General features: G+C 42.0%; 1 protein-coding gene and 1 long non-coding RNA gene across 2 annotated transcripts in view; one reads left to right on the forward strand and one right to left on the reverse strand.

The window, feature by feature from the left end:
* Vegfc (vascular endothelial growth factor C) overlaps positions 1–11571 on the reverse strand; it is a 103591-nt gene extending 92020 nt beyond the window's left edge. The window contains exon 1 of the mRNA XM_006970908.3: positions 11425–11571. Coding sequence (XP_006970970.1) covers positions 11425–11571 — 147 coding nt within the window. The remainder of the gene's footprint in view (positions 1–11424) is intronic.
* A 36-nt stretch (positions 11572–11607) lies between these two features.
* On the forward strand, positions 11608–18113 carry LOC107401537 (uncharacterized). Its single transcript, XR_001578391.3, has 2 exons — positions 11608–11744; positions 12688–18113. It is a non-coding gene; the product is annotated as an uncharacterized LOC107401537 (long non-coding RNA).
* The last annotated feature ends 6281 nt before the right edge of the window (positions 18114–24394 follow it).

Consider the following 24394-nt stretch of genomic DNA (forward strand, 5'->3'; position numbering starts at 1 on the left):
GTTATTCACTTAATCACCCCAGTTTCAAGTGTGATTGTCATGACTTACTAATAATTTTGGCCCAATATTCGAATTTGGCGTGGATAAACATAAAAAAAAATTAAAGAAAGTCAGGAGACTCAAGGATAACAAACAATGAATCACTCTCCTTTCAAAACTAAAATTTGGCTCCAAGACAAAAGGATTAGTTTGTTTTCCTAGGATGTCATTAATGTCATGACCCATAAGCAAACATGAATCTAAGTAAGTGTTCCATTTTCAAAACAGAAACTTGGAAGAGGGCTTTCAAAAGAATAAAGTCACAAAATATGCACAACAGACACAAATAAAGAAAAAGAATTAAGAATATTCCATCTAGCCAATGATACTGTAGTAAATAAAGTAAACCATGGTGGTTTCAAACAGACCCACATCTGGTCCTTGATAGTAACTGGCTACTTGCAAGAAACTTTTTGAGTGAGCGGAAATAGCAATGCATTTTACAGATTATAGGAATTCAATTACAGGACAAAAGGCAGCTGTGCGGCCACTCAAGTTAAAAGAAAATCAAGACATTTTATTTAAGATTCCAATCTGATTTAATTTGCCAAATGTGTCTACTCTTGTTTTGGTCAGAGGGAGACATGAGGTGGGGATGGACCTGACTGATGCATAAACAGACAAATGAGAAAAGGAGCCATTTTCTTGATGAAAGGCTACAGATCAGGCTGCCCCACACACACCTTTGAAAGTAAGGTAACTATGTTTGCCATTTCTGAAAAAGTTGTAAACATTTCACACAGCTTGTTTGAGGAAGCAAAGAAGTAGGTTCCTGTATGCCTCAGTTCCCATGAGGGAGATGTGCTGTTGGTCCCTGCATGGCACACACACATGCACATTTTTGCTCTCTATTACTTTGTTTTGTTTTCTACCTTTTCTAGTATTTTCGCAAGCTAGACTCAAAAATATTATCGATTGCATGAAAATGTTCTCTGCATGTAACAGAATATTAATTCAGCAGTCATTTCAATCATGATTTGATCAAAAAACCAAAATAAATGCAAATAAATAAAAGTGAAGCCGCATTTAAGGAAAGAAAAACACTGTATAAATGAATGAAGTCAGTACAAGAAATTATTTAATGTAAAAATCTAAATCTGAATGCTGTGAAACTTACACATAAGTGCTTATTTGTGTGCTTAGATGAAATTCTAATCTTTAAATCAAAATTTAAAATAAGATTTTTAAAAAGATGATACCAGTATGCATGTAGACACATGTATGTACAACGTATTGTCTATGTGTGTATTCATTTATATGCTGAGTGGCTACTATTTTCTGTTTAGAAGTACAACCGATATCTAATTTAAAGTCCTAAAATACTCCAATGAACATCAGTACTGGGGTCCTAAGAAAATGACTAGGTTCTAGAAAATATTTAAAGTGTAGAATTGTGTATTCCCCTTATTTTTATGGCCTCCTTTTCTTTAATTGTTGTTACATACATATGTGTGTATATCTACATACATATTTCTAAATAAATAAATATGACCTGCTTAGTCTGTATGTTACTTGCATGCATATGTTTTCATGGCTGATCATTTGGCATGAGATAACCAGTTGATGTCTTTTGTTTTTAATTCCTTTTTCCTGACCACTCAGTGCCCAGCAACATACCGTATTGGACGCAAGGGAATCGTACAGTTCATAGTATTGACTGATGCCCTAATAGAACGATCAAGTGAAACCAGCTATGGGAGATTGAGGACATTTAATGCACCCAGGCAAATGAGACTCCTCTAAGAAGTGTCGATTTCATGACTCATCTAATGGACAGCAAGCAAGGGACACCCTGTACCAGTTGCCATTCAGAAAGACAATCCCAAAAGAGCAATGAAAACTCACTCTTCTTAGCAAATCCACAGAGGTTTAGCTGCTGTGTGCAACTTTCATTGCGTTTTCTTCATACTTTCTTCAGTGAAAATGCATTTTACTATTTTAGGCATTACACACTAACTTAGTTTTAGATTTACCCATTTATCACCATACATGATAATTTTGTTGAGATTTTAGAGGTTTACACATTGAAATGCCATATTAGCATATTTATAATTAGCATATTGTATTAAAGAGTGTTTTTTAGGTTTGTTTTGTTCTGAAGGGTCATGGTCTGACCGTGGTCCACTGCATCTATGTTATGGTTATGTATCATGGTGTTCTTGTGGGAATCCTATCAGTGGGAGCAGGAGCTGTCTCTGACTCTTTTGTCTCGTTTTGGGACCCTTTTCCTCCTACAGGGTTGCCTCATTCAGCCTTGATATGCGGGGATGTGCCTAGTCTTATTGTAACTTGATATGCCAGATTTAGTTGATATCCCTGGGAGGCCTGCTCTTTTCTGAAGGGAGCTGGAGAAGGAGTGGACCTGGGGGAGAGGGAGGGGGGTGGGGAGGAGATGGGGAAGGGGACACTGTGGTCAAGATGTAAAATATGAGAGAAGAATGAACAAAACAACTAGTAAACAAATACATGGGGATTGAATAATTAAAAAATAATAAAGTATATTAAAATGTTTAACTATTTTCCTGAAAGGCCAGGGCTGTCACTTCCAAAAACCAGGCACTCAGCAACAGATGAAAACATGTTATGAGTACTTCATGTGTGGCTTTAGTCTGAACAATTAACTCTCTACATACATAACCGCTTAGAAATTAGGATAATTTATAATACATTATATGCAATAAATTTGTTTTTAATGTCCTGGATAATCAGAGTTACACCATATGCCCATGACAAAATCTCTGCTTTGATTTTTTTTCCCCTTAGTCATGAAGCCAAACCATTACATTATAGAAAGCTAACCACATGCCTGTCATAGTGTTAATCCATCCCTCTATCATCCATTACTTACCTATCTACTCTTTAAGCCTCAGTGATATAGTGTGACATCGTGTTGTTACCTCCACCTTTCTTGTGAAGAAGCTAACCTGTGCTGTCCTACAGAGAGTACAAGGCACTGGCGGGGTGTAAACGTGGAAAGCCAGAATAAGGATTCAGGAAGTATCACAGAGCCCACATCCCTCTCTGTTGCTTAAATCTTTGTCCAAGTGATTCTGCTCTGGGCTGTCATGTGCCTGCAACAAGCTGTGAACAATGATGATGACTTCTAGGCACTGTTCTTGGAAGTTCAAAGCAAGGCACAAGGGTTCTGCAGGCGGAGGAAAAGCAAGCATGGATCCAGCCTTCACCACTTAAGACCATATACTTTATGTGAAAGGAAAAAGGCCAATTGGAAATCAAGATATAAGGTAAAATAAATACCAAATACAAAGCCTACTTAAAACCTGTAGAAGACACAAACTCCATCTTTCGAAGCTACCAGGGCAGTGTCAGTACAAGGAAACAGTGAGACTTCATCATACAAAAAAATATTCTAAGACACACTTGCCCATTAATACTCAGTAAAACCAACTAATTCGACATAGTCTGTGTTTTCATAAACTACAAACTCTGAAACAAATCCTGAATGAGCCATAGGAACTGAACATTTACATCGCAGAAGAAACCATTACAAGCCTAAAGTGTTTGTTGTAAACTTTAGAACTTAAATATAGACCAAACTCATTAGCATCCCTTGTTATTCAGTCTTTTTGCTGCATCCAATGTTTTTCTCAATTGAAAAAAATCAATAATACCTTAACTCTCAATTTACATAAATATGAACCTGCAGCTGCGTGGCAAAAGGTCAGTTCAGCTAATAACAGGAATGTGTATCCTCCAGCAGTAATGCAATCTTTGAAAGATGACAGAGCACCTGACCAGTGGTTGGAGAAGGGGTGCGCCTCTTGTCAGGCACCATTTGATTTGTTCTTCCTGAACCCTCTGATTTGTGAAGGCTTCTCAAATCATGAAAAGCCACCCCCACCCCCACCCCACCCCAAAATCACATTGCAAACTTAGAAAATCTATTAGAAACTCTTGCAAGGGCCCTGGCTAAGCAGTTGTTCTTTCAATATTTCTGTAAGCCAGGGGCATTTATGTACCAGGCATCGTGGCAAAATCCTGTAATTCCATCACTCAAGAGGTAAAAGAGAGTTCATCATCACCTCAGAATGCGGAGAGTTCCTGAACAACCTAGGCTACATGAAACCCTGACCCAGAGAGCCAGACAGACAGACAGGCAAGCAGACAGACAACAGACAGAAAGGCAGGCAGACAGATGAATATTGGCCATCTAGGATCTAGTTTTAGTCAACAGTGTGGCCAATGGTAAAGGCCAGAGAAGGTTCCCGCTCATTCATAAGTAAATGTGACTAGTTGGCTCTAATGGCTGTAATGTTTTCCTCTGCCTTCTTGCACACTGACACAATGAGCAAAAGAGTTAGAGATTCTCAAAAGAGATAAGAGCGTGAGCCTTCCACAAACCTAAAAGCTTTGTGAAACCATTATTTTAGATGAATGTTTCTAAGTTTCCCTTTTTATATATATATAAAAAAAAGGAAAAACAAAACAACAACAAAAGGCTATTCTTAAGAGGGGAGATGGCTTTCATAAAAGTACCTGTGGTAAAGGCATAAGGACCTGGTTTTGAACCAGAGGACCCACATACTAACCCAGGCACAGCAGAGTTCACTTATAACCCGGGTGCGAGGGGTCCGGACACTGAGACAAACACCCTAGCCAAACGGATCAGCTCTGAATTCAGTGAGAAACATCATTTCAAAAAAATAGTAGAGACTGAGTCAAAAGGATGCCAAGGTGGACGGACCTCTGGCCTCCACGGGTATGGGCACACACAGGCAAATACACCTGCACCCCCACATGCACACATATATACAACACCAACAACACCCTATACCCCAAGACTAAAGATGGCTTTTATTGCTGGTTCAGTGTTTTGTGTCTTATATTTACCATCCTTGATATAACATGGCAGCCATCTATGGAGATGAAGTGAAATCAAAATGACATCAGATTATGAGAGGAGAGCAAGGCAAAGGATACACAAGTTTCTCAGGGTGGCGAGGACCATTATTATTCCCTTTTACTCACAATGCTTAAGGAATCGCTGATATCTAGAGGGTGATGTACATTTGGAGCAGCGAAGGCATGACCAGCTCTGGCACTGCAAGGAGCTGGCGTTCCCCACATGCCGGCCCCCACGTCTTCAGGTACCTGGTTACAGGTGAACCACACATCCGGGCTGTAAACAAGGTGACTGTACGCCCCTCTCCAGAGCTATAGCCTCCAAATCTACCATCCCAAGCTTTCTCAAATCAGTGGACCAGGAAAAAGACTACAGACCCAAAGAAGCACTACAGTCAGTAATTGACTGCTTCCTAAATCAGCTTTCATGGTGTGACATGACAAATGGTTATCAGTCGGGAAATCATAGTTGAGAAGAAATAAAAAAAAAAAAGTGGAACCCAAAGAAAGGTGAATTGGGCCTTTTGAACACAAATCCATATGTATCTATTTTTTGTCAGAACACAGTCCAAGAATGGGGTCATATGAGATTTCTGAGTGCTTGTGAGAAAACAAGAGTCTTGTGACCTCGGTGGCATCAAAAACATAATTTTTTTTCTTGGAATGTGTTCTCCTGCTCCTCCCAGGTGTAGTGGATAGGAGTGGGTGTACTTCTGATTATTCCTTACAAGTGCCTGCTGTTATTTGTTTAAATGCCTGCGTGGAAAACCTTGGTTTTTGTCATGCACGGCTTGCCCTGGTAATTGTCCACTCTTGTGCCTCCTCTTAAACCTCAGAGTATGAATTGTCTGAATAAAGTTGTCTATTGCATGAGACTTTATTCGGCCTCATTGGTCCCATCCTCCCAGGTACCCCCATCTTCACAGCAGTAAACAGAGCATCATACAGACTAATGGCAAAAACTGGAGAGAAGAATGAGAAAAACACAATATTATACTTGGAGAAAAACCAAGCTGTAGCACTGTATGTCTGTCCTTAATAGCAGCTAATTCAGGAAAGGGGGGCAACAACCCAATTCTTCCCTTAGACAAACCTCTGCCCTCCTCAGAGGAGGCTCTTGGGAAGTCAAACTCTAAGCCAGGCACTAACAGAAATTGATGTGGGATGAAGTCCGGAGAGTGTAAGAGTATCTTACTCCTAATCTCGGAATTCTGGTGTTGTGGAAATGGGGGAGCTTCCTACCAAGAGGCATAGATAGGAGAACACAGAAACACAGACAAGGCTCCAACTAAATGATGACATATTGCTGCTATATTTACTGTCTATCTAACTTAAATAAAATTACACTTTTATATGTTGAATACTGGTTAGCATACCATATTTTTAATTTTTCATAGAGATAGTAGTAACAACTGTCACAAGTTTATTACATGCCTTAAATCCTACTAGACCTAGACAGTTACTTCCCATAAAGGCAGAGGTTCCCAACTGGTGGGTGCGATGCCTTTGGGGGTCACATATCAGATATCTTGAAAACAGTAGCAAAATTGCAGTTACGAAGTAGCAAGGAAATACTTTTATGGTTGGGGTCTTCACAACAGGAGGAACTGTACTAAAGGGTCACAGCATTAGGAAAGTTGAGAACCACTAGTGTAAGGGTTTTGAGGTTTATTTTGCTTTTCCAAATATGTCTTCTTCCTACTAGTATCTTAAGTGATCTATGGAATTATACTGCTACCCGTCCTCTTTTACGAAATAGCCTAATTCTACAAGTGGAAAACAATATTGTCCTGTGACTAAATCATTGAGGCCAGGGTTAACTTTTCCCTCTCCTCCAACTTTCGCCATGATCAATCCCCAGACTTATGGGTCCATCCTCTGGGACAGCTCCTTCATCATGTCTGTCTCTGCCCTGCTGAAGCTGTACATGAATCTCTCTCTAAATTATTTCTTTTACTTGTTAATTAAACCACCCCTAAGTAAAAGTCTTTATATTATTATTGATGTCAATATTCTGCTTATTATTTGCTAAGATCATAACTAATCCTTCCCCCATGACCCACAGCTGGCTGGTGAAATAACCAGCAGAAATCTAACTATCTAAACATATTGGTACTTAGGAGAACTCACTGTTACCTATATAACACCCCAGCTCCAAACTGCTCTATATGCCTTCTCATATCCCCATGCTATCCTGGACAGTAAGTATAGTTCTGGTGTTGATGAATTCGTCTATTAAAAATGCACATCCCCATTACAACCAAAGCTCCTCTCAGAGATCAAAGATTCCCAGATCAAACAGCCACATGGATGAGTCTCTCTCAAATATCAGAATATACACAATGTTAATTTCATAATAATAGATAAATTTCATAATAGATAAAAATTTCATAATTTCAATTTCATAATGAAAGATAAAAATGTATCTTGACTTTTTCAACTCTATGGTAAACTACTTAAAAAACCTGCCATGTATTTCAAGATGACCTCTGCCTGACATATTATTTCACAAACTAAACAATTCTACACGATGACCATGATAAAAACTAATGAACTTAGTCATTCATATGCAGCAAGTAATACTTTTATTGTGAATAGAAATGACTTGGGATATTATTTCAAATGTATACACCCAACCAAAGCCCAGAGATTTACTTGCTATCAGGTTAAAAGAGAAAACAATGACCTCTAGGGACTTCTGGTGCAGGCAAACATATGGCAATTTGAAGAACACTGCCATGGAGTTAGTTGACAGCATAAATAACAAACTAAAACACACAGAAGAATACAGACTTATTAAAAAATGGATAAAGAAAATCTGGCCTATGGTAAACCAAACTATGTAAAGACTTGCATATTTGCATACCTTTTTTCAAGAGAAAATTGAGAAAACATGAGATTTGGGAGATGGGGGGCTCTGGAAGGAGTTGGAAGGGCAGAATGGATGGTGGATATGAGCAAAATACATTGTATACATAAATAAAATTCTCAAAGAAAAATTAAAATATTGTATTTAAAGAGTTTAAAAAAGTATTTAGAAGTATGATCAGTGACTTGATCAGCTACTATCAGAGAACCTTCTTTCTGCAGGAGGAGATACAAAGACCTACAGCCAGACATATTATGCAGAGAGTGAGAAACCTTCGAACACTTGGCCATCGATGGGATGTCTCCATCCAATCCCTCCCCTCGGGGTTCAGGGAACCCTGCAGAAGAGGCAGAAAGAGTATCAGAGCCAGAGGGAATGGAGGACACCAAGGAAGCAAGGCCCTCTACATCAACATGATCAAAACATACATGAGCTCAAAGGCTGAGGCAGCATGGCGGGGTCTGCTGGGCCTGCACTAGATGGGGGCCTAGAGCTGAAAGAAGAAATGGACACATGGCCCCATCCCTAACCCAGAAGGAACAAACCACAGTCGAGGGTGGGCGGCTGCATGCCCAGCAGTACATGGCTAACAGAAAGTGAACTCAACAGCATCTTTGGAGGCTCCTTGTTTCATAATGTCCTGTCAGGCCTTTCTCTTTTCCTTTCTTTTTGATTTTTATCTGTTTCTTGTGCCTTCTCTTGGGCTCTTTCTGTTTCTTTTTTTTCCAATTCCTGATGAGTTCGTTTTTGTTTTATCTCATTATATTTCATTTTACTATCATCCCATAGAGGTCTTTTTTTTTTTTTTTTTTTTTTTTTTTTTTTTTTTGGTTTTTCGAGACAGGGTTTCTCTGTGTAGCTTTGTGCCTTTTCCTGGCACTCACTTGGTAGTCCAGGCTGGCCTCGAACTCACAGAGATCCACCTGCCTCTGCCTCCCAAGTGCTGGGATTAAAGGCATTTGCCACCACCACCCGGCTCCCCCATAGAAGTCTTTTTGTTTTTTTAATGAGACAGAAAATGGAAGTGGCAGGAATTGGGGTTGGGGGATGTAATCTGGATATATTATGGTGAGAAAAGAATATACTTTTCATAAAAGGGAAAAAGTTTGATACCGATAATTTGTATGAGGTAAGTCTTTCTTCTGATTTATTTTTTGTAGTCAACCAATGTCTTTCTTAAAACTAAATTTTTCAATTCCAACTCACCAGATTGTGTTCTACCCAGACTCAGACTGCAAATTATTAGCTACAGCAATCAGGTGCTTTTCTGAGCTCAGCAATATTCATTAGTTTGATAGCAAGTTTGGAATGTTTCTTTTTATGTCCACAGTATCCAGCTGCTTTAGCTTTCTGACAGTGGCCTGTTTGCATTAACACCCTTCAGAAAATATTTTAGAACTTTTCATTAAATCATACAATCATGAAAAAAAAAAACAGAAAGGGGAACCTACTAAATTCACTTCCAACTATCTGCATGGCCTTGGGTTCCACAGGGAAGACTGGATGGCAAGTTTTCTCATAGCTTATTGGCTCTTCTATATTTGTGAATTTAAAAAAGTGACATGGGTATCTATTGATTAATAAAACTTTGTATGAGTTACTGCTATGCATAATGGACATCTTGTTTGTATCTTGTGAAATGCCTTCTTGAGGTTTTAGGAAACTTATAACTAGTTTCCCTCTGGTTCTCCTTTGCTTGAAGGGAACTGAGCTGCTTTGAAAGGCCACTAGGGAGAGACATGGAGTCTTCACACCAGTGTTTGGGGCCACTGAGCAAGGACACAGCAGTTTCACTGGAGGCATCAGTAAAACAGGCTGTCAAGGTCCTCTTCACCCACCAGGGAACAGCTGAGTACTGCCAAAGCACACTGCCCATGAAACTCAGAGATACAAATAAAGTTTCCTCCTACAGATTAAAAAAAAAAAAAAATCCTATCACATGCCAAGTATCAGTTCTTGTTCAACATACAGAATTTAAAAGATGGTTAGCCATGAAAAGAGACTTTTGCAAACAAAATATGTAGATTTCCAGAGAAAAGGAGACACTTAATGACAATAGCCTTGAAAATTGAATAGGAAGGAACTTTTTTATCCTGCAAGTCTCTACCCTGCTGCAATACACACCTGAGTGCTCCGACAGACAGACAGACAGGCACGCACGCACGCACGCACGCACGCACACTCACGCTCCAGCACAGTGATTCAGGACTGACTCTGTGGTAACTGACTGTTGTGTAAGCTATTGGCTTATCAGGGAATGTTTCTTGTTTTACCCAATGCTTCACACTTTCCTACAGTAAATCAGAGTCAGTTCTAGGCAATGGGAATGGTGTCCGAGTAAGTCATACCTATGTCACTTTGAATTTGAAGAGTCAGAAAGGGACCAGGTCTGGCAAACCTGAAGGGCTCCAGTTACAAGAAGTATTACTGGGTTCAGAGCTTTATTTTTGTGGCATTTAGGGGACAATGATTTTTCTCCCTAGAGTTGACATGTTTACGCTGAAAGTTACAATTCTCATAGTGAACTACAAATTCTGGTGTCTTTATTTTTCCCAAATGAGAACACACTGGTAGTTTGGTATTTGAGAGGGTAGTCTTGTCCGTGTTAAAGTGTATCTCAGACAAAACCCAGGGAAGGTGATTTAATCTCTGTACATTTAGTTTTTGTTCCCCAATAGAGTCAACCGAAAGTTGAGAGGAACACACCCCTTGCTTTTTTCCCCCACTAGCAGGCAGATAGAGTAAACCACTTCAGCCTGGTTCCAGCCAGGGGGCCTTCAGTGCGGTAAATACAAAACTTTTTCAGGAGTTCCAAAGATTTATAAATATCCTTTAGAAGGTTCCAGTGAGAAGTACACAGGAACAAGATAGATGGCTTCTTTTGAGAATCCGAATGTCTTCAAAAGCACCTTAACATGTTTGTTTGTTTGTTTTAACTTACAAACAAAATAAAACAAACACATTCACTCTTCAGTTTTTGCTATCTCACAGCCAGGGTTCAGAAACGCAGTTGATAAAGTTGGGAAAAAAGACTCTCGTGACTACGATTTAAAAGCTTCCAGTCTCTGTTATATCCGAGATTTGAGCAAGTTCAAGTTAATCCTAAAAATCTAAAACCCTCAAGCCCAGTCACTAAATTTACTTCCACTTTTTCCAAACTAGTTCCCAGAGCCTCGGGGCTCCTGCTCTAAACACTCCAAGAGCAGAAACCTAAGTTGTCTCGTCGCACACCCCAGAAGCTCTTTGGAGTTCAAAGAGCCAGCCAGGGAAAGAAAAGAACATTTCCCTACAGCAATGAAATTCTCTCTGGAGCCACGCCACCAGGGCAGGGTGCAAGCTCCCCTGTTGGCACTAGGAGACCACTCTGAAGGAGAATGCTCCATCTGTGCTACCGGACACCTCTTTGGGCCCTTCTCTCCTCTAAGTTGCTTTCCTTTCTAGTAACAGCTTTCCACTGGGAAAAAAAAGAAGAGAAACTTTGCTCCAAGGAGGCATGCACCAATCTCTAACTTTGGATCCAAAGGTTAAATAAATAATTATGCACACTCTCCAGTGCAGGTTCTCTGTACACCCAGCAAAGGCAAGCTCCACAGTCTAGGGCTGGGCGCTGCGGGGGATCCTCGGCCCAGCCCCGCCGGGGTCCGCGCACCTACCTTGACCTCGCCCCCGTCGGGCTCCGCTTCCGAGAAGCCCAGTCCCGACTCGAAGGCGGCGGCGGTGGCGGGCGCCTCGCGGGGACCCGGGATCAGCGCAGCGGCGAGCAGGGAACACGCCAGAGACAAGAAGCCCAGCAAGTGCATGGTGGAAGGACCGGGAGCAGGGGAAGCCGGTCCGGTGGCAGGCGCAGGCTGGAGGGCGCGAGCCTGAGCTCCCGTCCTCGTCCCAGTCCCGCGGTTTCCTTCGGGGAGACCCCCCCCAACTTTGGCCCTCGGATATGGCAGCCCCGAGCCGGGGTTGAGGCTCCGGGTGTCAGGTACGAGCCTCACAGGAAACCGGACATCCGAGCTGCCCTCGGTGGCGGCCCGCGAGGTGAAGCGAGGGCGCCGGGGGGCCGGCTCCGCCGATCGCGGGTTTTGTTTTGGCGTTTTGCAAAGAAGGGGAGGGAGGGGGGTTGCTGCTGGTGCTGCTGGTGCTGCTGCTGGTGGTGGTGGTGGATTGGGAGGGTTGGTGGAGCGCAGTCACCCCGAGATGTTCCACTCCGTCCCGAGGAGCCCGCGGGTCCCTCGTCCCCCTCCTCCCTCCCCTCGCCCGAAGTGAAAGGAGCCGGGCCGCGGGAGCCGCGGGAGAGGCGGTGGCGGCGGCGGCGGCGGCGGAGCCGGGGGGCGGGAGGAGGGCGGCGGGGCGCCCGGCGGCGGCGAGGCCGGCGAGCTCCCGGGCGCTCGAGCGTCCTGCGCGCGCGGGGCCGAGCGGCGGCGGTGGCGGTGCTGGTGGTGGTGGTGGTGGCGGCGGCGGCCGGCGCAGGGGCAGGGCATGACTGATGCGCCCTCTGCCTGCGCTTATGTGAGAGAAAGCGGCCGAGGGAGGGAGCGTGCCGAGCCCCGTCTGCCCTCCCTCCCCTCTCCCTCGGAAGCTCGCTCGCTCCCTCCAGCCCCACGCTTTCCTCCACCCACCTCCATCCTCTCCTTTGCTTTCCCTTTCTCGCCCCTTCTCCCTGGACTCGGCTGGGAGGGGGTGAGGGGAGGGGGGCGACCAGAGGCTCAAGTTAAGTCTGGGGACTGGAGCTCTATCCTCAGGACCAGTTTCAGAGGCCACATAATTGGCCTCAACTGCTCAAAAGGAGGGATTTTTTTTTTTTTTTGAGGGGAGGGAGGGTTGGGGTAGGGGGAGGACAGTACAGTGGGTAGGAGGAGAGGCATGCTTTGACCCTGGCAGTCCCTTAAGGTCAAGTCTTAACTCCGTGCATTCTTTGTCCTTAGAGCCCTCATGAAGTTTGGAATCAGCCTGAGAGTTCAAAACATCCTTGGAGAGAAAGTTATCTTTATGGCAGAGACCTTTGGGGCCATCGGATAAGAAGTGTCCTCCTCTCCACCCACCACCTCCACCGCTTTCTTTGTCATATCTCTTGAAGTAAGAGTGTGGGACATCTCAGAACACAGGGCAGTCTGTTGAGATAGATGCTAGGTTAGTGCTCTTCAGGAAGTTCTACACTTCCAGCAGATGGAGAGATGAGCCCCAGAATCTTCAAGGACACTGAAAGAGACACACCCCAAAAGTTTCTGCAAGACCTACCTTCGGTTTACAAGAGAAAGACAGCAAGGATGGGCAGTTTATATGCTGAAAGAGCGATCTGCTGTGATGCAGTTTGCCTTTGGAAAAACACCTAGGGACTTTGCTGTGTTAGGAGAGACATCAGCAGCTCTCCTCCTTGGGGCGGGTGGACAGATTGCAGAAGTTGCAGTTAAGCAGTTTCAACAGTGTGCAAAACATGAAGGATCGTATTTATTTAAAAAAACTGTATTACGTACATTAATAATGTACAAAATTCATAAAATTATAGATGGAGGAAAGACGTTCCCTTGTGATTCGAATCCTAGGATATGGAGGTCTCCTTACCCGACATTTAGACAAACACTTAAATAGCCTTGCAAACAGGGAACACTCCCCTTTATTGAACATTGTTGTCATTTCCTCCCGTCTATCCATTGCTTTTGACTTTGGCATTTTGCACACTTCATCTCACCTAAGTTCCACATGTGCGATCCTCGAATATTTTGGAAATTTCTGTTACATTCTCCCAGGGCTAACTTTTCCTACCAGTGAAAGATTTCAAAACCCGACAGCTCCAATTACCCTCATCCTTCATGCTAAGTTTATGTTCATAAAGTACGCTGTTCAGAACATGGCTCCATACTTAACATACTCCAGTGAAGCGTGCAAGAAAAGGGTCTTCCTTGTCCGGAGAGAAAGCATTTGTTGACATAGCCTTGGACCAAGTTTATTTTCTGGCAGCCAAAACCAACTCTTGAGGCAACGGACACTTAAAGTTGACCAGATTTCTCAAGAAATCTGCATGCATACTGCCATTTGGTCACGTCTGTGCTCTGCATGTGGGGGAGGGTTGCCCTCCTGCGCCCCTAATTTGGGCTTTGTTATTTAACATGAGGAAGCTCTACCTTGCCACAGTCAGCCCATTACAATGTGTTGAGATAACTTGGGATCTTGACATTGTCGATATGTATTCCCCCTCTTCCTGCGGTCCTGGTGTACGTGTATTTAAAGAATTTGTCATGTTTATCTTCACATCTTAATAAAGTTATAGGAAGAGAAAAGCTAAGGACAGGCTGGATTGTGACTCAAGTAGAAATGGAGTGTCCTTGTAATCTTGTCCCAGTGCAGTGATCCTCAACTTTTATTGCACTTGGAATCACAAAGGGTGGCTGTAAAAACAGATGCTTGGCACACCACCAGAATTTGCCAAATTCTGGGAAAAGGCTTGGATGTCAGAATGCCTCCAAGAGGCAACCCGCATTGAGAGCTTCACACATTTCCAACAGCCTCAGGGTGTAGCATGGTATGAATACCATAACATCGACAAACTCAACATGTATCAAAATGTATTAGTGACAGGATTTTTTTTTAAATCCTTAGCACATACTTTTTCCACTTAAATATAGTTATCTTCCTACTGCTATCTCGGTTTGATGCAAATAAAATTCTAGCAAAGGTGTTTAAATAAAAGAAATATTGGTAGTCTTTAAAAACAATAAATACAGTAGGGCTGGCAGTAGAGCCCAATGTTAGAATGTTTACCCATCATGCATGAAGCCTAGGGATTAAAAGCAGCAGCAACAGCAGCAGTAGTAATATTATTTAACAGCATCCATTTTTTAAAGAATACCTAAGTTTTAGAAAGTGAAACAAAAGTTTCCCAACTGAACACCTAAAAAATTTTATGAATCCTTCCCATATTTTGAAGTTTAAAAGATCTTTTTTTTACTTTTTTCTTGTTTTGAATTTTCTTTTTCTATCAGTGACTTCCTCCAAGGTCTTTTAAGATCCTGCGACTGTTATTTTAAATGTGCTTCCAAAGGAAGGTGTGGGGAGGAGTGGGGGGGACATTTCACTATTTGTTTTGTTTTCCAGAAAGTACTACTTTGTTAGTAGAAAGTGAGATGAGAGAACTGGGCAGCAGTTGGATAACACCTTCAGTTTGGTGGAGCTATTGGGTTTCCAATCCTTTTTTTTTTTTTTTCCGGATCGTGTTTGATAGCAAATAACAATATGTCTATGTCTGCATCTTATCAGAGTTTGCTAGCCTCCTCGGGGCCAGGTTCTGTCACCTGCCACCTTGAGAGTCCATCAGAGTCAAGTGGTAGTGATGTAAGAAAGGAATTGTCGGTGTGGCGACACTGGGAAGACTGTAGGCCCTGTTCTGGGGAATGGACAAGAATTTCCAAGCCTACACAGGAGACGAAGCAAAGCCTGGCACAAGAAGTCCAGTCGAGCAATTTTTAATCAAGCTGGTGTGTGCTCCTTATCATTTGGTTGATTTCCGCTTGGAGGGTCTGCTGACAAGGTGAAAATCGTTACTGCTTGAGAAGCCACTTCAGTTTGCACTGGTTCCTGTCTACTTAAGGCTGGGGGTCCCCTGATTTCCTCTGTGGGGTAATGGTTCCCATGTGGGGTCAGTGTTTGTCCCCCATCCCTGAGCACTGAGCAAACTGGACTGTAAGATTCACTGTTTGGGGATCTTGAAAGTATTGGTATTTTAATGCTTGAAAAGGGATGAGAGGTTAGATATATTTAAGACTGGTCAATATCATTGCCAGTTTTTAGACTGGCACATTTTTCTGTGTAGCTTTGGTGCCTGTCCTGGAACTCACTCTGTAGCCCAGGCTGGCCTCGAACTCACAGAGATCCGCCTGCCTCTGCCTCCTGAGTGCTGGGATTAAAGGCGTGCAACTCCACCGCCCGGCTCAGACTGGCACGTCTTAAGAACTTAACACTTCTCTATACAGTACTTCAGCAGGAATATGACCCAAGCAGAAGAGACAACTTCAGGCCCAAACGGTGCTTTCAGCAAATGCAGCCTTTATGTGTCTTAGATACACCGTGCATACTCAAATAAATGTCAGATTCTGCCCATTTCCTTTAGTTTAACCTGTATCTCATTTCAGTTACTTTCTTGCTTCCTTCATTTTGTTTTGTGGTTGTAATTTGAACTTTTCTGATTGACTGGACAAATCATTTGGTTCTCATAGCTCTAGTCTCTAAGGAACACAACTTCAAAATATAGCTTTTGCCCGGGTGATGATGGCGCACATCTTTAATTGCAGCACTCAGGAAGCAAAGGCAGGGGGATCTCTGAGTTTGCTTAAGTACTTTTGTAGTATAGTTACCCTTTCTGTTGCTGTGATGTAAAACCCCTTGACCAAGGCCACTTACAGAAGGAAGAACTTATTTTGGCTTACGACTTGAGAGGAATAAGAGCTTATCATGGCTGCAGTAACCAGAAGCTGTGAGATCACATCTTTAACAGAAGCATGAAGAAGAGAGAGCAAGCTGGAAGTAGAAAAAGGCACTGAACTCTCAAAGCCTACCCTTCACCATGGTGACACATTTCTTCCAGAAAGGCTGCTCCACCCAAGCCTCCCCAACAGCACCACCAACAGGGAAACAAGCTTCCATACCTGAGTCTATGGAAAACAATGTCATTCAAACCACCTCAGTCCACCCCTGCCCACAAAGGCTCATGGTCACTTAATAATTCAAATTACATTAATCTTACCTCAGAAGTCCCATAATTTTAATAGTTGTGACACAGTTTAAAAGTTCAAAGTGCCTACTGAGACTCAATGCAGTCTCTTTCCTGTAGCACCCTGTGAGTTACATACTTCCATCATACAAAGGCACAGAGTATCCAATACCATTCCAACAGGGAGTAATAAAGCAATAGTGAGGGAAACCTGGATCAGAGCAGAACTAAACCCTAGCAGGGCAGACTTCAAATCTTGCCATACCATGTCCAGTGTCAACAAGGGTTAGGTGGCTCCACCCCTCCAGCTTTACTACATGCAACAAGCATCTCTCTTGGTCTGGTTCCACTCCTGTATGCAGATGTCTCAAGGATCTGGTGTTTATAACATCTTTGGGTCTGAAAACCCAGGATTCATTTTTGTAATTTTGCATAATGACCTCTAAGGGTCCCCTTCATACCTGGAGTCTTTTGCCACGTGCTGCCTGGCCTCAGTGGCTCTCTGGAACCAAGGAGGAAGAATTCATGACCCATTCACTCACACATTCTTCATGTTTCTAATGTCAGCACCATGTAGACAACATTACCAACTTCAGCTGCCAGCTTGAGATGAAGCCCTGGCTCCCTCTGGATCACAGCTCCTGTGTGCTGACTCTGAGGAAACACTCCCCCAAAGATATCACCTCAATAATGCTGGGCTCTTATTAATCACAGCTGATTCTTCAGCCCCAGCTAACTAGCATCCATTGTCCAGTAAAGCAAAGGTTTTGCTTCCAAAGATCCTAAATCTAAAATATCAGACAAATGGCTCTAAGAGAGAATTTCCACCCCTCAAAAACTTTGCAATCCATCCCTCCATTGTTGACATGTTTCTTAATGTCCCTATCTTCCAAGCTCCTATAATAGTTCAGTAAGCTCTGCACATTCATAGCCCTTCTCTAGCCCCAAGCCCCAAAATTATTTCACAGTCTTCCAAAAAAGAACAACATGGTTGAATCCAGCACAGTAGTTACTCCACTCTTGTTTCCAAAATCTGTATTAGTAAGGGTTCTGTAAAGGACCAAAACTAACAGAATAAATACACACACACACACACACACACACACACACACACACACACACACACACACGCATATATATTATAGTTGGGATTTATTAGATTGGCTTACAGGATATGGTCTGAAGAGTCTGTAGCTGTCCCACACTGGAGAGGCCACAAGCTGCTCAGTTCACAAAACCCAATTCTGAAGGCCTGGAAGAGCCCCGGGGAGCTGCGGGTCTTCAGTCTATGCTGAACTCGTGAAGAAGTTGGTTCTAATATCTGTGAAGGAGTGTCCCAGGACTCCTAGCTGCAAGCGAGATGAGATGAACTTGCCAAGGAAAGTGAGGGTTAAGAATTAATAGAGCAAAGTTTTCTCCCTCCATGTCTTTTTATCTGGCCTCCACCAGAAAGTACTGCCCACACTTAGGGTGGGCCTTCTTGTTTCATAATCTGGTCAAGAAAATCCCTCACAGGAGTGTACAACAATTTCTGTTTTAGTTGACTCTAGATACAGTCAAGTTGACAAGCAAAATTAACCATCACAGTAGCTTAAATTATTTTTTTATATTTGTCTTCAAATAAAAACTGATTTGTGTTTTATAGTTTGCAAGTTGAATTTTTATTATTTTATAATTCTGCTCTAGGTAGTTACACTATAAATAATGTATATAGTAGTATTTTCTTTATACCTAAAAGATTGATTATCACAGCTAATTGTATGTGTGCTGTATTTGTTAGAAATGAATTTTGAGCTTCTTCAGTAATGTTAAAATCATACATTGGGGACAAATTTTAGAACTCTTCAATTATACTGGTCTTTATTTCTATATCAGACTGTAGATTTTATTATTTTGTTACTATTATATAATCTTCAGTTTGAAATACCATTTAAAGTCATAGGCTTGGAGAAATTAACACCAGGTTAATTATGAAAGAATAAAATTGTAACCATGTCAACATGATTTACTAATCTTTCCAGAAAACTCTAGTCTGATAAAGGCAAGATTGCAGGCAAACAATTTAAATTTGTCATTGGCTTCAAATTTACCATTGCCAACAAATTAACATATTAAAGGAAATAATATCCTCATTCTGACAGGCAGCCTGCTTATCAATAACAGTTGATACTTCTAAAACTTTTCTGGTGCCAGCCAATCCTAAAGAATTGTATAATTAGGTGTCTGCCCAATCCTCCTCAATTCCTCACTTCTAAAGATCTATCTCAAAACTTCTTGAGGTCTGACTCTGAGGCCCTTCCTTCTTTTCCTATGGTTCTCCATCATGACAGTAAATCCTATAGAAATGCAACTTTTGTTTACTGCGACAGCGCCTGCTGTTATTTGGGGAACTCAATAGCCAGGAGATCCTACTGAGTTCATAATATCTCCTTCATTGCTCAAACCAAAATCCCCAATTCAGAAATACATCAACCCCCTGATAGCCTTGAATGTTCTTGCTTGGAGATTTTTCTAGCTCCCTCTAGATTTCAGTAGCAATTACTTTTTACCAGGCTACCAAATGCATAGTGACTTGGTCTCCTAAGAGTCCCTTTCAGGGAAGCTTTGATTATTTGTTTGTATTTATCACACTTATCCCTTGTAGAAATCTGCTGCATTTTTAACAACATTGTCTCTGACACCACAGCTCTCTTTGTTGTTTTCCTTTGGGAGTGAATAACAGGAAGTTCATGAGAAAGAGATTAAGTGTAAACCTTGTTAAATCAATTCCCCCAAACCAGCCGTGGGGATCTGACGTGCAGACATTGTCTCAGACTGACATTTATTGGTCAGACTTTGTCAAAGGCTTTATCAAAAGTTGACAAGACTTTCAGAAGTATTGTCTTGCCTATGAGATGCTGATATTTGACTGTTTCTCACCAGGCTTTTTCCACTTCTCAGAGCTATGGGTTCACTGGTTTTGCCCTTGGATTCTGTAGTCATTTGTTGGAGAGCCCAGGGCATAAGGTTATCAAAAACATTTTTTTTTTTTACCAATAATTGCAACAAAATGGTATGAATACACAATTCTTTTTAGTCTCAAGTGTGTTTATAATTTTTTTAAAGGTAACAACAAAAGACATCCAACCTTCATAGCAAAACTAGAAGAATTAAAAATTGTATGAAATTTAAGATAAAAATTTTGGAATTCGTGAACCAAAGCAAACAAAAGGAAGGCCATCTGGAGACCTGGAAGAGGCTCTCTCACGTCTCTAGAAGCATTCAGCTGTAGACTTGGAAAAATCACTTGACTCTCACCTCCTGTTACCTCAATAGCTTGTAACTCAGAGAAACAGCAGATTTAAAATTCAAAGGAAAACTAGAATTCACTGGTAGGGATGCAGGGTGAGGGCGATAGGAAAAAGAAAGAGACAAGGGAGAGTGATGGGGAAGAAAGAGAAAATATGAATACATACATGTTAGTTATTAAAGAACAAAATTAATCAACTAAAAAAAAATGACTGAAAACTATAATTGAAATAGCCCTAATTGCAGACCTCTGAGAATTCTTGGTGAATGGACTAGTGGAAAAACAGCTAAGTGAAAAGATCAGTGTCGCTGCTTCAGGTGAGTTAAAACAATTTTCCTTTTCCCCTTGAACTCCCATGGAGACTCTCAGAATATTGAAAGAATGCCTGATAAGTTTTTGTCAATACTGGCGCTGAAAATCAGCCCAAATCCTCAACACTGTCACTCCTTCCAGAGAATGACTCTTCTCCCAGTAGTCCATCTGCTGTCCCCTTCATCCTGGACTTGCCCTCTTCAGACCCTTGGTAGGGAATCTTTTTTTGTGTCACTGTACAAGTTTCTCAGTAATTGTAACAACAACAACAACAGTGGTGTTTACACAAGGGCTGTTTTCTACCTACCACGAGAGCCCCTCAGCTTTAACCTTGCAAAAACATTTTAGACGACATGATCCACCAAAAGAGAACAAAATAATCCCTCTACTTTAACCAAGAGTGGCGTTAAGTTTTTTTTTTAATCATGAAAACGTATTATTAAAAAATTCACTTATTAACACTGTGGGGAGGGCACAGAGGCCACATCATGTGTGTGTGTGTGTGTGTGTGTGTGTGTGTGTGTGTGTGTGTGTGTGTGTGTGTGTGGTGATTAGAAGACAGTTTTGTGGAGATGGTTCTCCCCTCCAAACTGTCAATTCTGAGGACTGAACTTAGGTCCCAGGCTTATGTAGCAAGCACCTGCTGAGCCATTCCATTGGCCCTGAAACAAATTGTTATAACTTTGCTTTGCTTTTTATTTCTTTCATTTTTCCTTATTAAGAAATTTTCTACTCACTCTACATACCACCCACAGATTCCCCCCTCCTCCCTCCTCCTACATTCCAGCTCTCCTTCCCTAGCCACCCCACATCCCCATCTCAGTGTGCCAGGCTCTGCTGACTCCCCATGGCGGTAAGTTTTAATACGGTTTATGGGAACGTCTGCCACGGCATGCCCCATCTGCATTAGTCTGCTTGTGGTAAACTACAAAGGTAAATCATGAACCAGGAGCCCATATGTGAGAGAATTTTGTACATTTGCCATGAGCTTGACTTAGAGATTCTTTGCAGAAAATTTTAAATCTATAGGCCATGTTACCAAAGTAGAATGACAGTTTTTGTTTGCTAGAGTATTGTGATTCTGACAAACAAGATTAAAGCTTCCCTGATTTTGAACTCTTTTTTTTTTTTTTTTTTGAGATTAACATTTGAATTTATTTCTCATCCAGTTGTTATTAGGAAACTTTTTAATTAAAATATTTTTATTAATTCTGAGAATTTAATGTGTTTTAATCATATGCACTCCTACCCCTGCCCCTAACTCCTCCCAGTCCACCTCCCATCCCCCAATTTTGTGTCCTTTTAAAAAAATAACTCATCTAGTCCAATTTGTGCTGTTCATATACTCCCAGGTGTGGGATCATAGACTTGTGCATGGTACACCACCAGGGGCCATACTCTAAAGAAACAAATGCCTCTCCCCCAGAAGCCATCAACTGCCTATAGTGCCTCAGTGGGGGTGGGGGCTCATGAACCCCATTGCCTTCCATTAAAAAGGCTAATTTTTTTTGTGATATATATTTTTTATTTTACAATACCATTCAGTTCTACATATCAGCCATGGGTTCCCCTATTCTCCCCCCTCCCACGCCCTCCCCTTACCCCCAGCCCACCCTCCATTCCCACCTCCTCCAGGACAAGTCCTCCCCCGAGGACTGTGATCGACTTGGTAGACTCAGTCCAGGGAGGTCCAGTCCTTTCCTCCCAGACTGAGCCAAGTGTCCCTGCATAAGTTCCTGGTTTCAAACAGCCAACTCATGGAATGAGCACAGGACTTGGTCCCACTGCCTAGATGCCTCCCAAACTGATCAAGCCAATCAACTGTCTCACGATTTTGAACTCTTGACATGGAGATTTCCAGCTTGTGTCCCCAGCATTGACTCAATTATTTGAGACCTTAGCAATTCCAATATGCTATTGCTCCCCCCCAATCTTCTGCAAAAGTATAGAAATTATTACATTAAAACTAAAATCAGGGACTGAGGAAATGGTTCAATGGATAAAGCACTTTTTTTTTAAACAAATGTGAGGACCAGAGAGTTAGGATGCCAAGAACTCATAGAATGATGGGTAGATATGGTGGTCACATGTATTTTCTCCATTTGAGTAGCAAAGACAGGTGATTCCTGTGTGAGCTGGCTACCTGAACTCACTGTAATTGGCAAGCTCCAGGATCAATGGGAAACTCTACCTCAATAAATTAACCAGAGAACAATAAAGGGAAAGACCTAATGTCAACTTTGGGCCTACACACACACACACACACACACACACACACACACACACACACACACACACACACACACTCACATATTCATGAGCACAACACATAGCAACATCCCTCAGATCATCACTCACGTACTCTAACCACAACACCAAACCATGGTCTCTCTCAAACAGAATATTCTCTCCCCCTCAAATTTAAAGATCTGTCTTAGTTTATTTTCTATTGCTGTAACTGAAGACCACAGATTGGTTAATTTATAAAGAAAAGTGGTTTATTTATCTTATGGTTTTGGAGGCTGGCAAGTCCAGGAGCATGGTACACCCATTTTTTTAAGGTACGTCCTCAAGACCATAAAAGGCAGAGAGCAACACGTGAATAGATAGAGAAAGCTGCCTGACTCAAGTCTCTCTTCCTCTTCTAGTACAGCCATTAATATTATAATGGGGGAGGGGTCCTTCTTACTTTGCATAGCTGTGACAGAGCACTGCAAGATACTCATGCACGGTTCGTCTTATCAACAGTTATGAGTTTCATTTCCTCTGTATTCTCTCAAGTTGCCTCCAAAGACGTTTATTAAAAAGTCTTTGTCCTTGAGAACAAGAGTGCATAGAAAAGTCCCTGGAACAACACTGGAAAGAAGGAGAAGGAAATTTTGACTAGAACTGTAGTAAAACTCAAGCCTATAAACACTGGGACTAAGATTTCCCAGCTATAAAGCATAAGATTTTTACCTACTGGCAACAGGATTGTGGTCGTAGGAGCAGATTTAAAGTTTGGAATTCTTGACAGTTCTCCAGAAGCAAACAGTCTTCAGAAGGAGAAAGCCTCGACCACAATGCTGTTTCTAGAGGGACCCTGCTTGACAGGGATCCTTCTCTACACCACTCAAAGGACTAGTAGTACCCAAAAGACTGCGGCCTGTTGGCCATTCTGGAATGTGGGCATTCTTTCCTCATTCTTCTCTTCCTTCTTTCCTCTCCCATGCTCTCCTTTCTCTCTTAAGATACATTATTGCTACAGACTCAAAGGTTCTGGGTAGCTAGCCAGTGATTGACATTTTTCAGCCAGCACAAGTTCTATGTCTCTGTCTTTAGCGTTGCTTTCTGTATTTATAGTCATTGCTTGACTCAAACACTGCGAGGCCTGTGCATGCTCTGACCAGCATGCACATCCAAGCTCTGATTTGTGCAAGTTTTTTTTTCTGCAAGTGCTACCAGCCAGTTCCTATAGTAAAATACTCATTCCAGTAGTAAAATAGTCAGCTTTATTTATAATTGTTTTAAATCATTGTCACTGTCTCTCTGTGTGTCTCTGTCTCTGTCTCCCTGTCTCTGTCTGTCTGCCTCTCTCTCTCTCTCTCTCTCTCTCTCTCTCTCTCTCTCTCTCTCTCTCTCTCTCTCTCTCTCTCTCTCTCTCTCAACAAGAGGACATACAGGACAGGTAACCAAAAATCAAAACCCCTATAAAAAAAGTTTCTGGCTCCAGTGAAAGCAGCTCAAGGACCCTCTGTCAGAGATAACATCTGTAAACAAACTTTCATGGAGAAAAGGGAACAAGAAACAGATGGTTTGAATTTGGGACCTGCCTGCCTCACATTTCCAAACTTTACAAAGGCAGCTTACTATGGTGGTAACTGACTGTCTCTCAGCTCTCTCCTGTGTGACCTTTGGCGAACCCCTATTGGCCACATGTGAGTCATGCAAATAATACATTAGCTAATCCTGGTAAACATCTCGAAAATTACTTAGGATTTACTAGTCTCCCAGTAAACTTTTTGTGAAGTGTTAATACTAATTATGAATTAATAGCTATTACATGCCATTCAGGCTATTTTTCAGGGCATCGGGGGTGCTGTCAATGGCACAAACTACAGATTGGATTATTTTTTTAAGAAAAGATGTTAATTTTGGCTCCGCACTCTGGAGATCCAAGGCTGAGAAGCACAGCTCGTGATGACCTTCATGCTGACACAGTCCCAGCCTGATATTATACAGGGTACAGCCAGAGGCAAGTAATTCACGTGTTTGTTTTGTGTATCTCCGCCTTTTTATTATTTATTTATAAAACCTTTAGGCTAAGGATCGATTAATCATGGAGGCT

This window comes from Peromyscus maniculatus, chromosome 17, assembly GCF_049852395.1.
Source record: "Peromyscus maniculatus bairdii isolate BWxNUB_F1_BW_parent chromosome 17, HU_Pman_BW_mat_3.1, whole genome shotgun sequence".
Taxonomy (NCBI): Eukaryota; Metazoa; Chordata; class Mammalia; order Rodentia; family Cricetidae; genus Peromyscus; species Peromyscus maniculatus.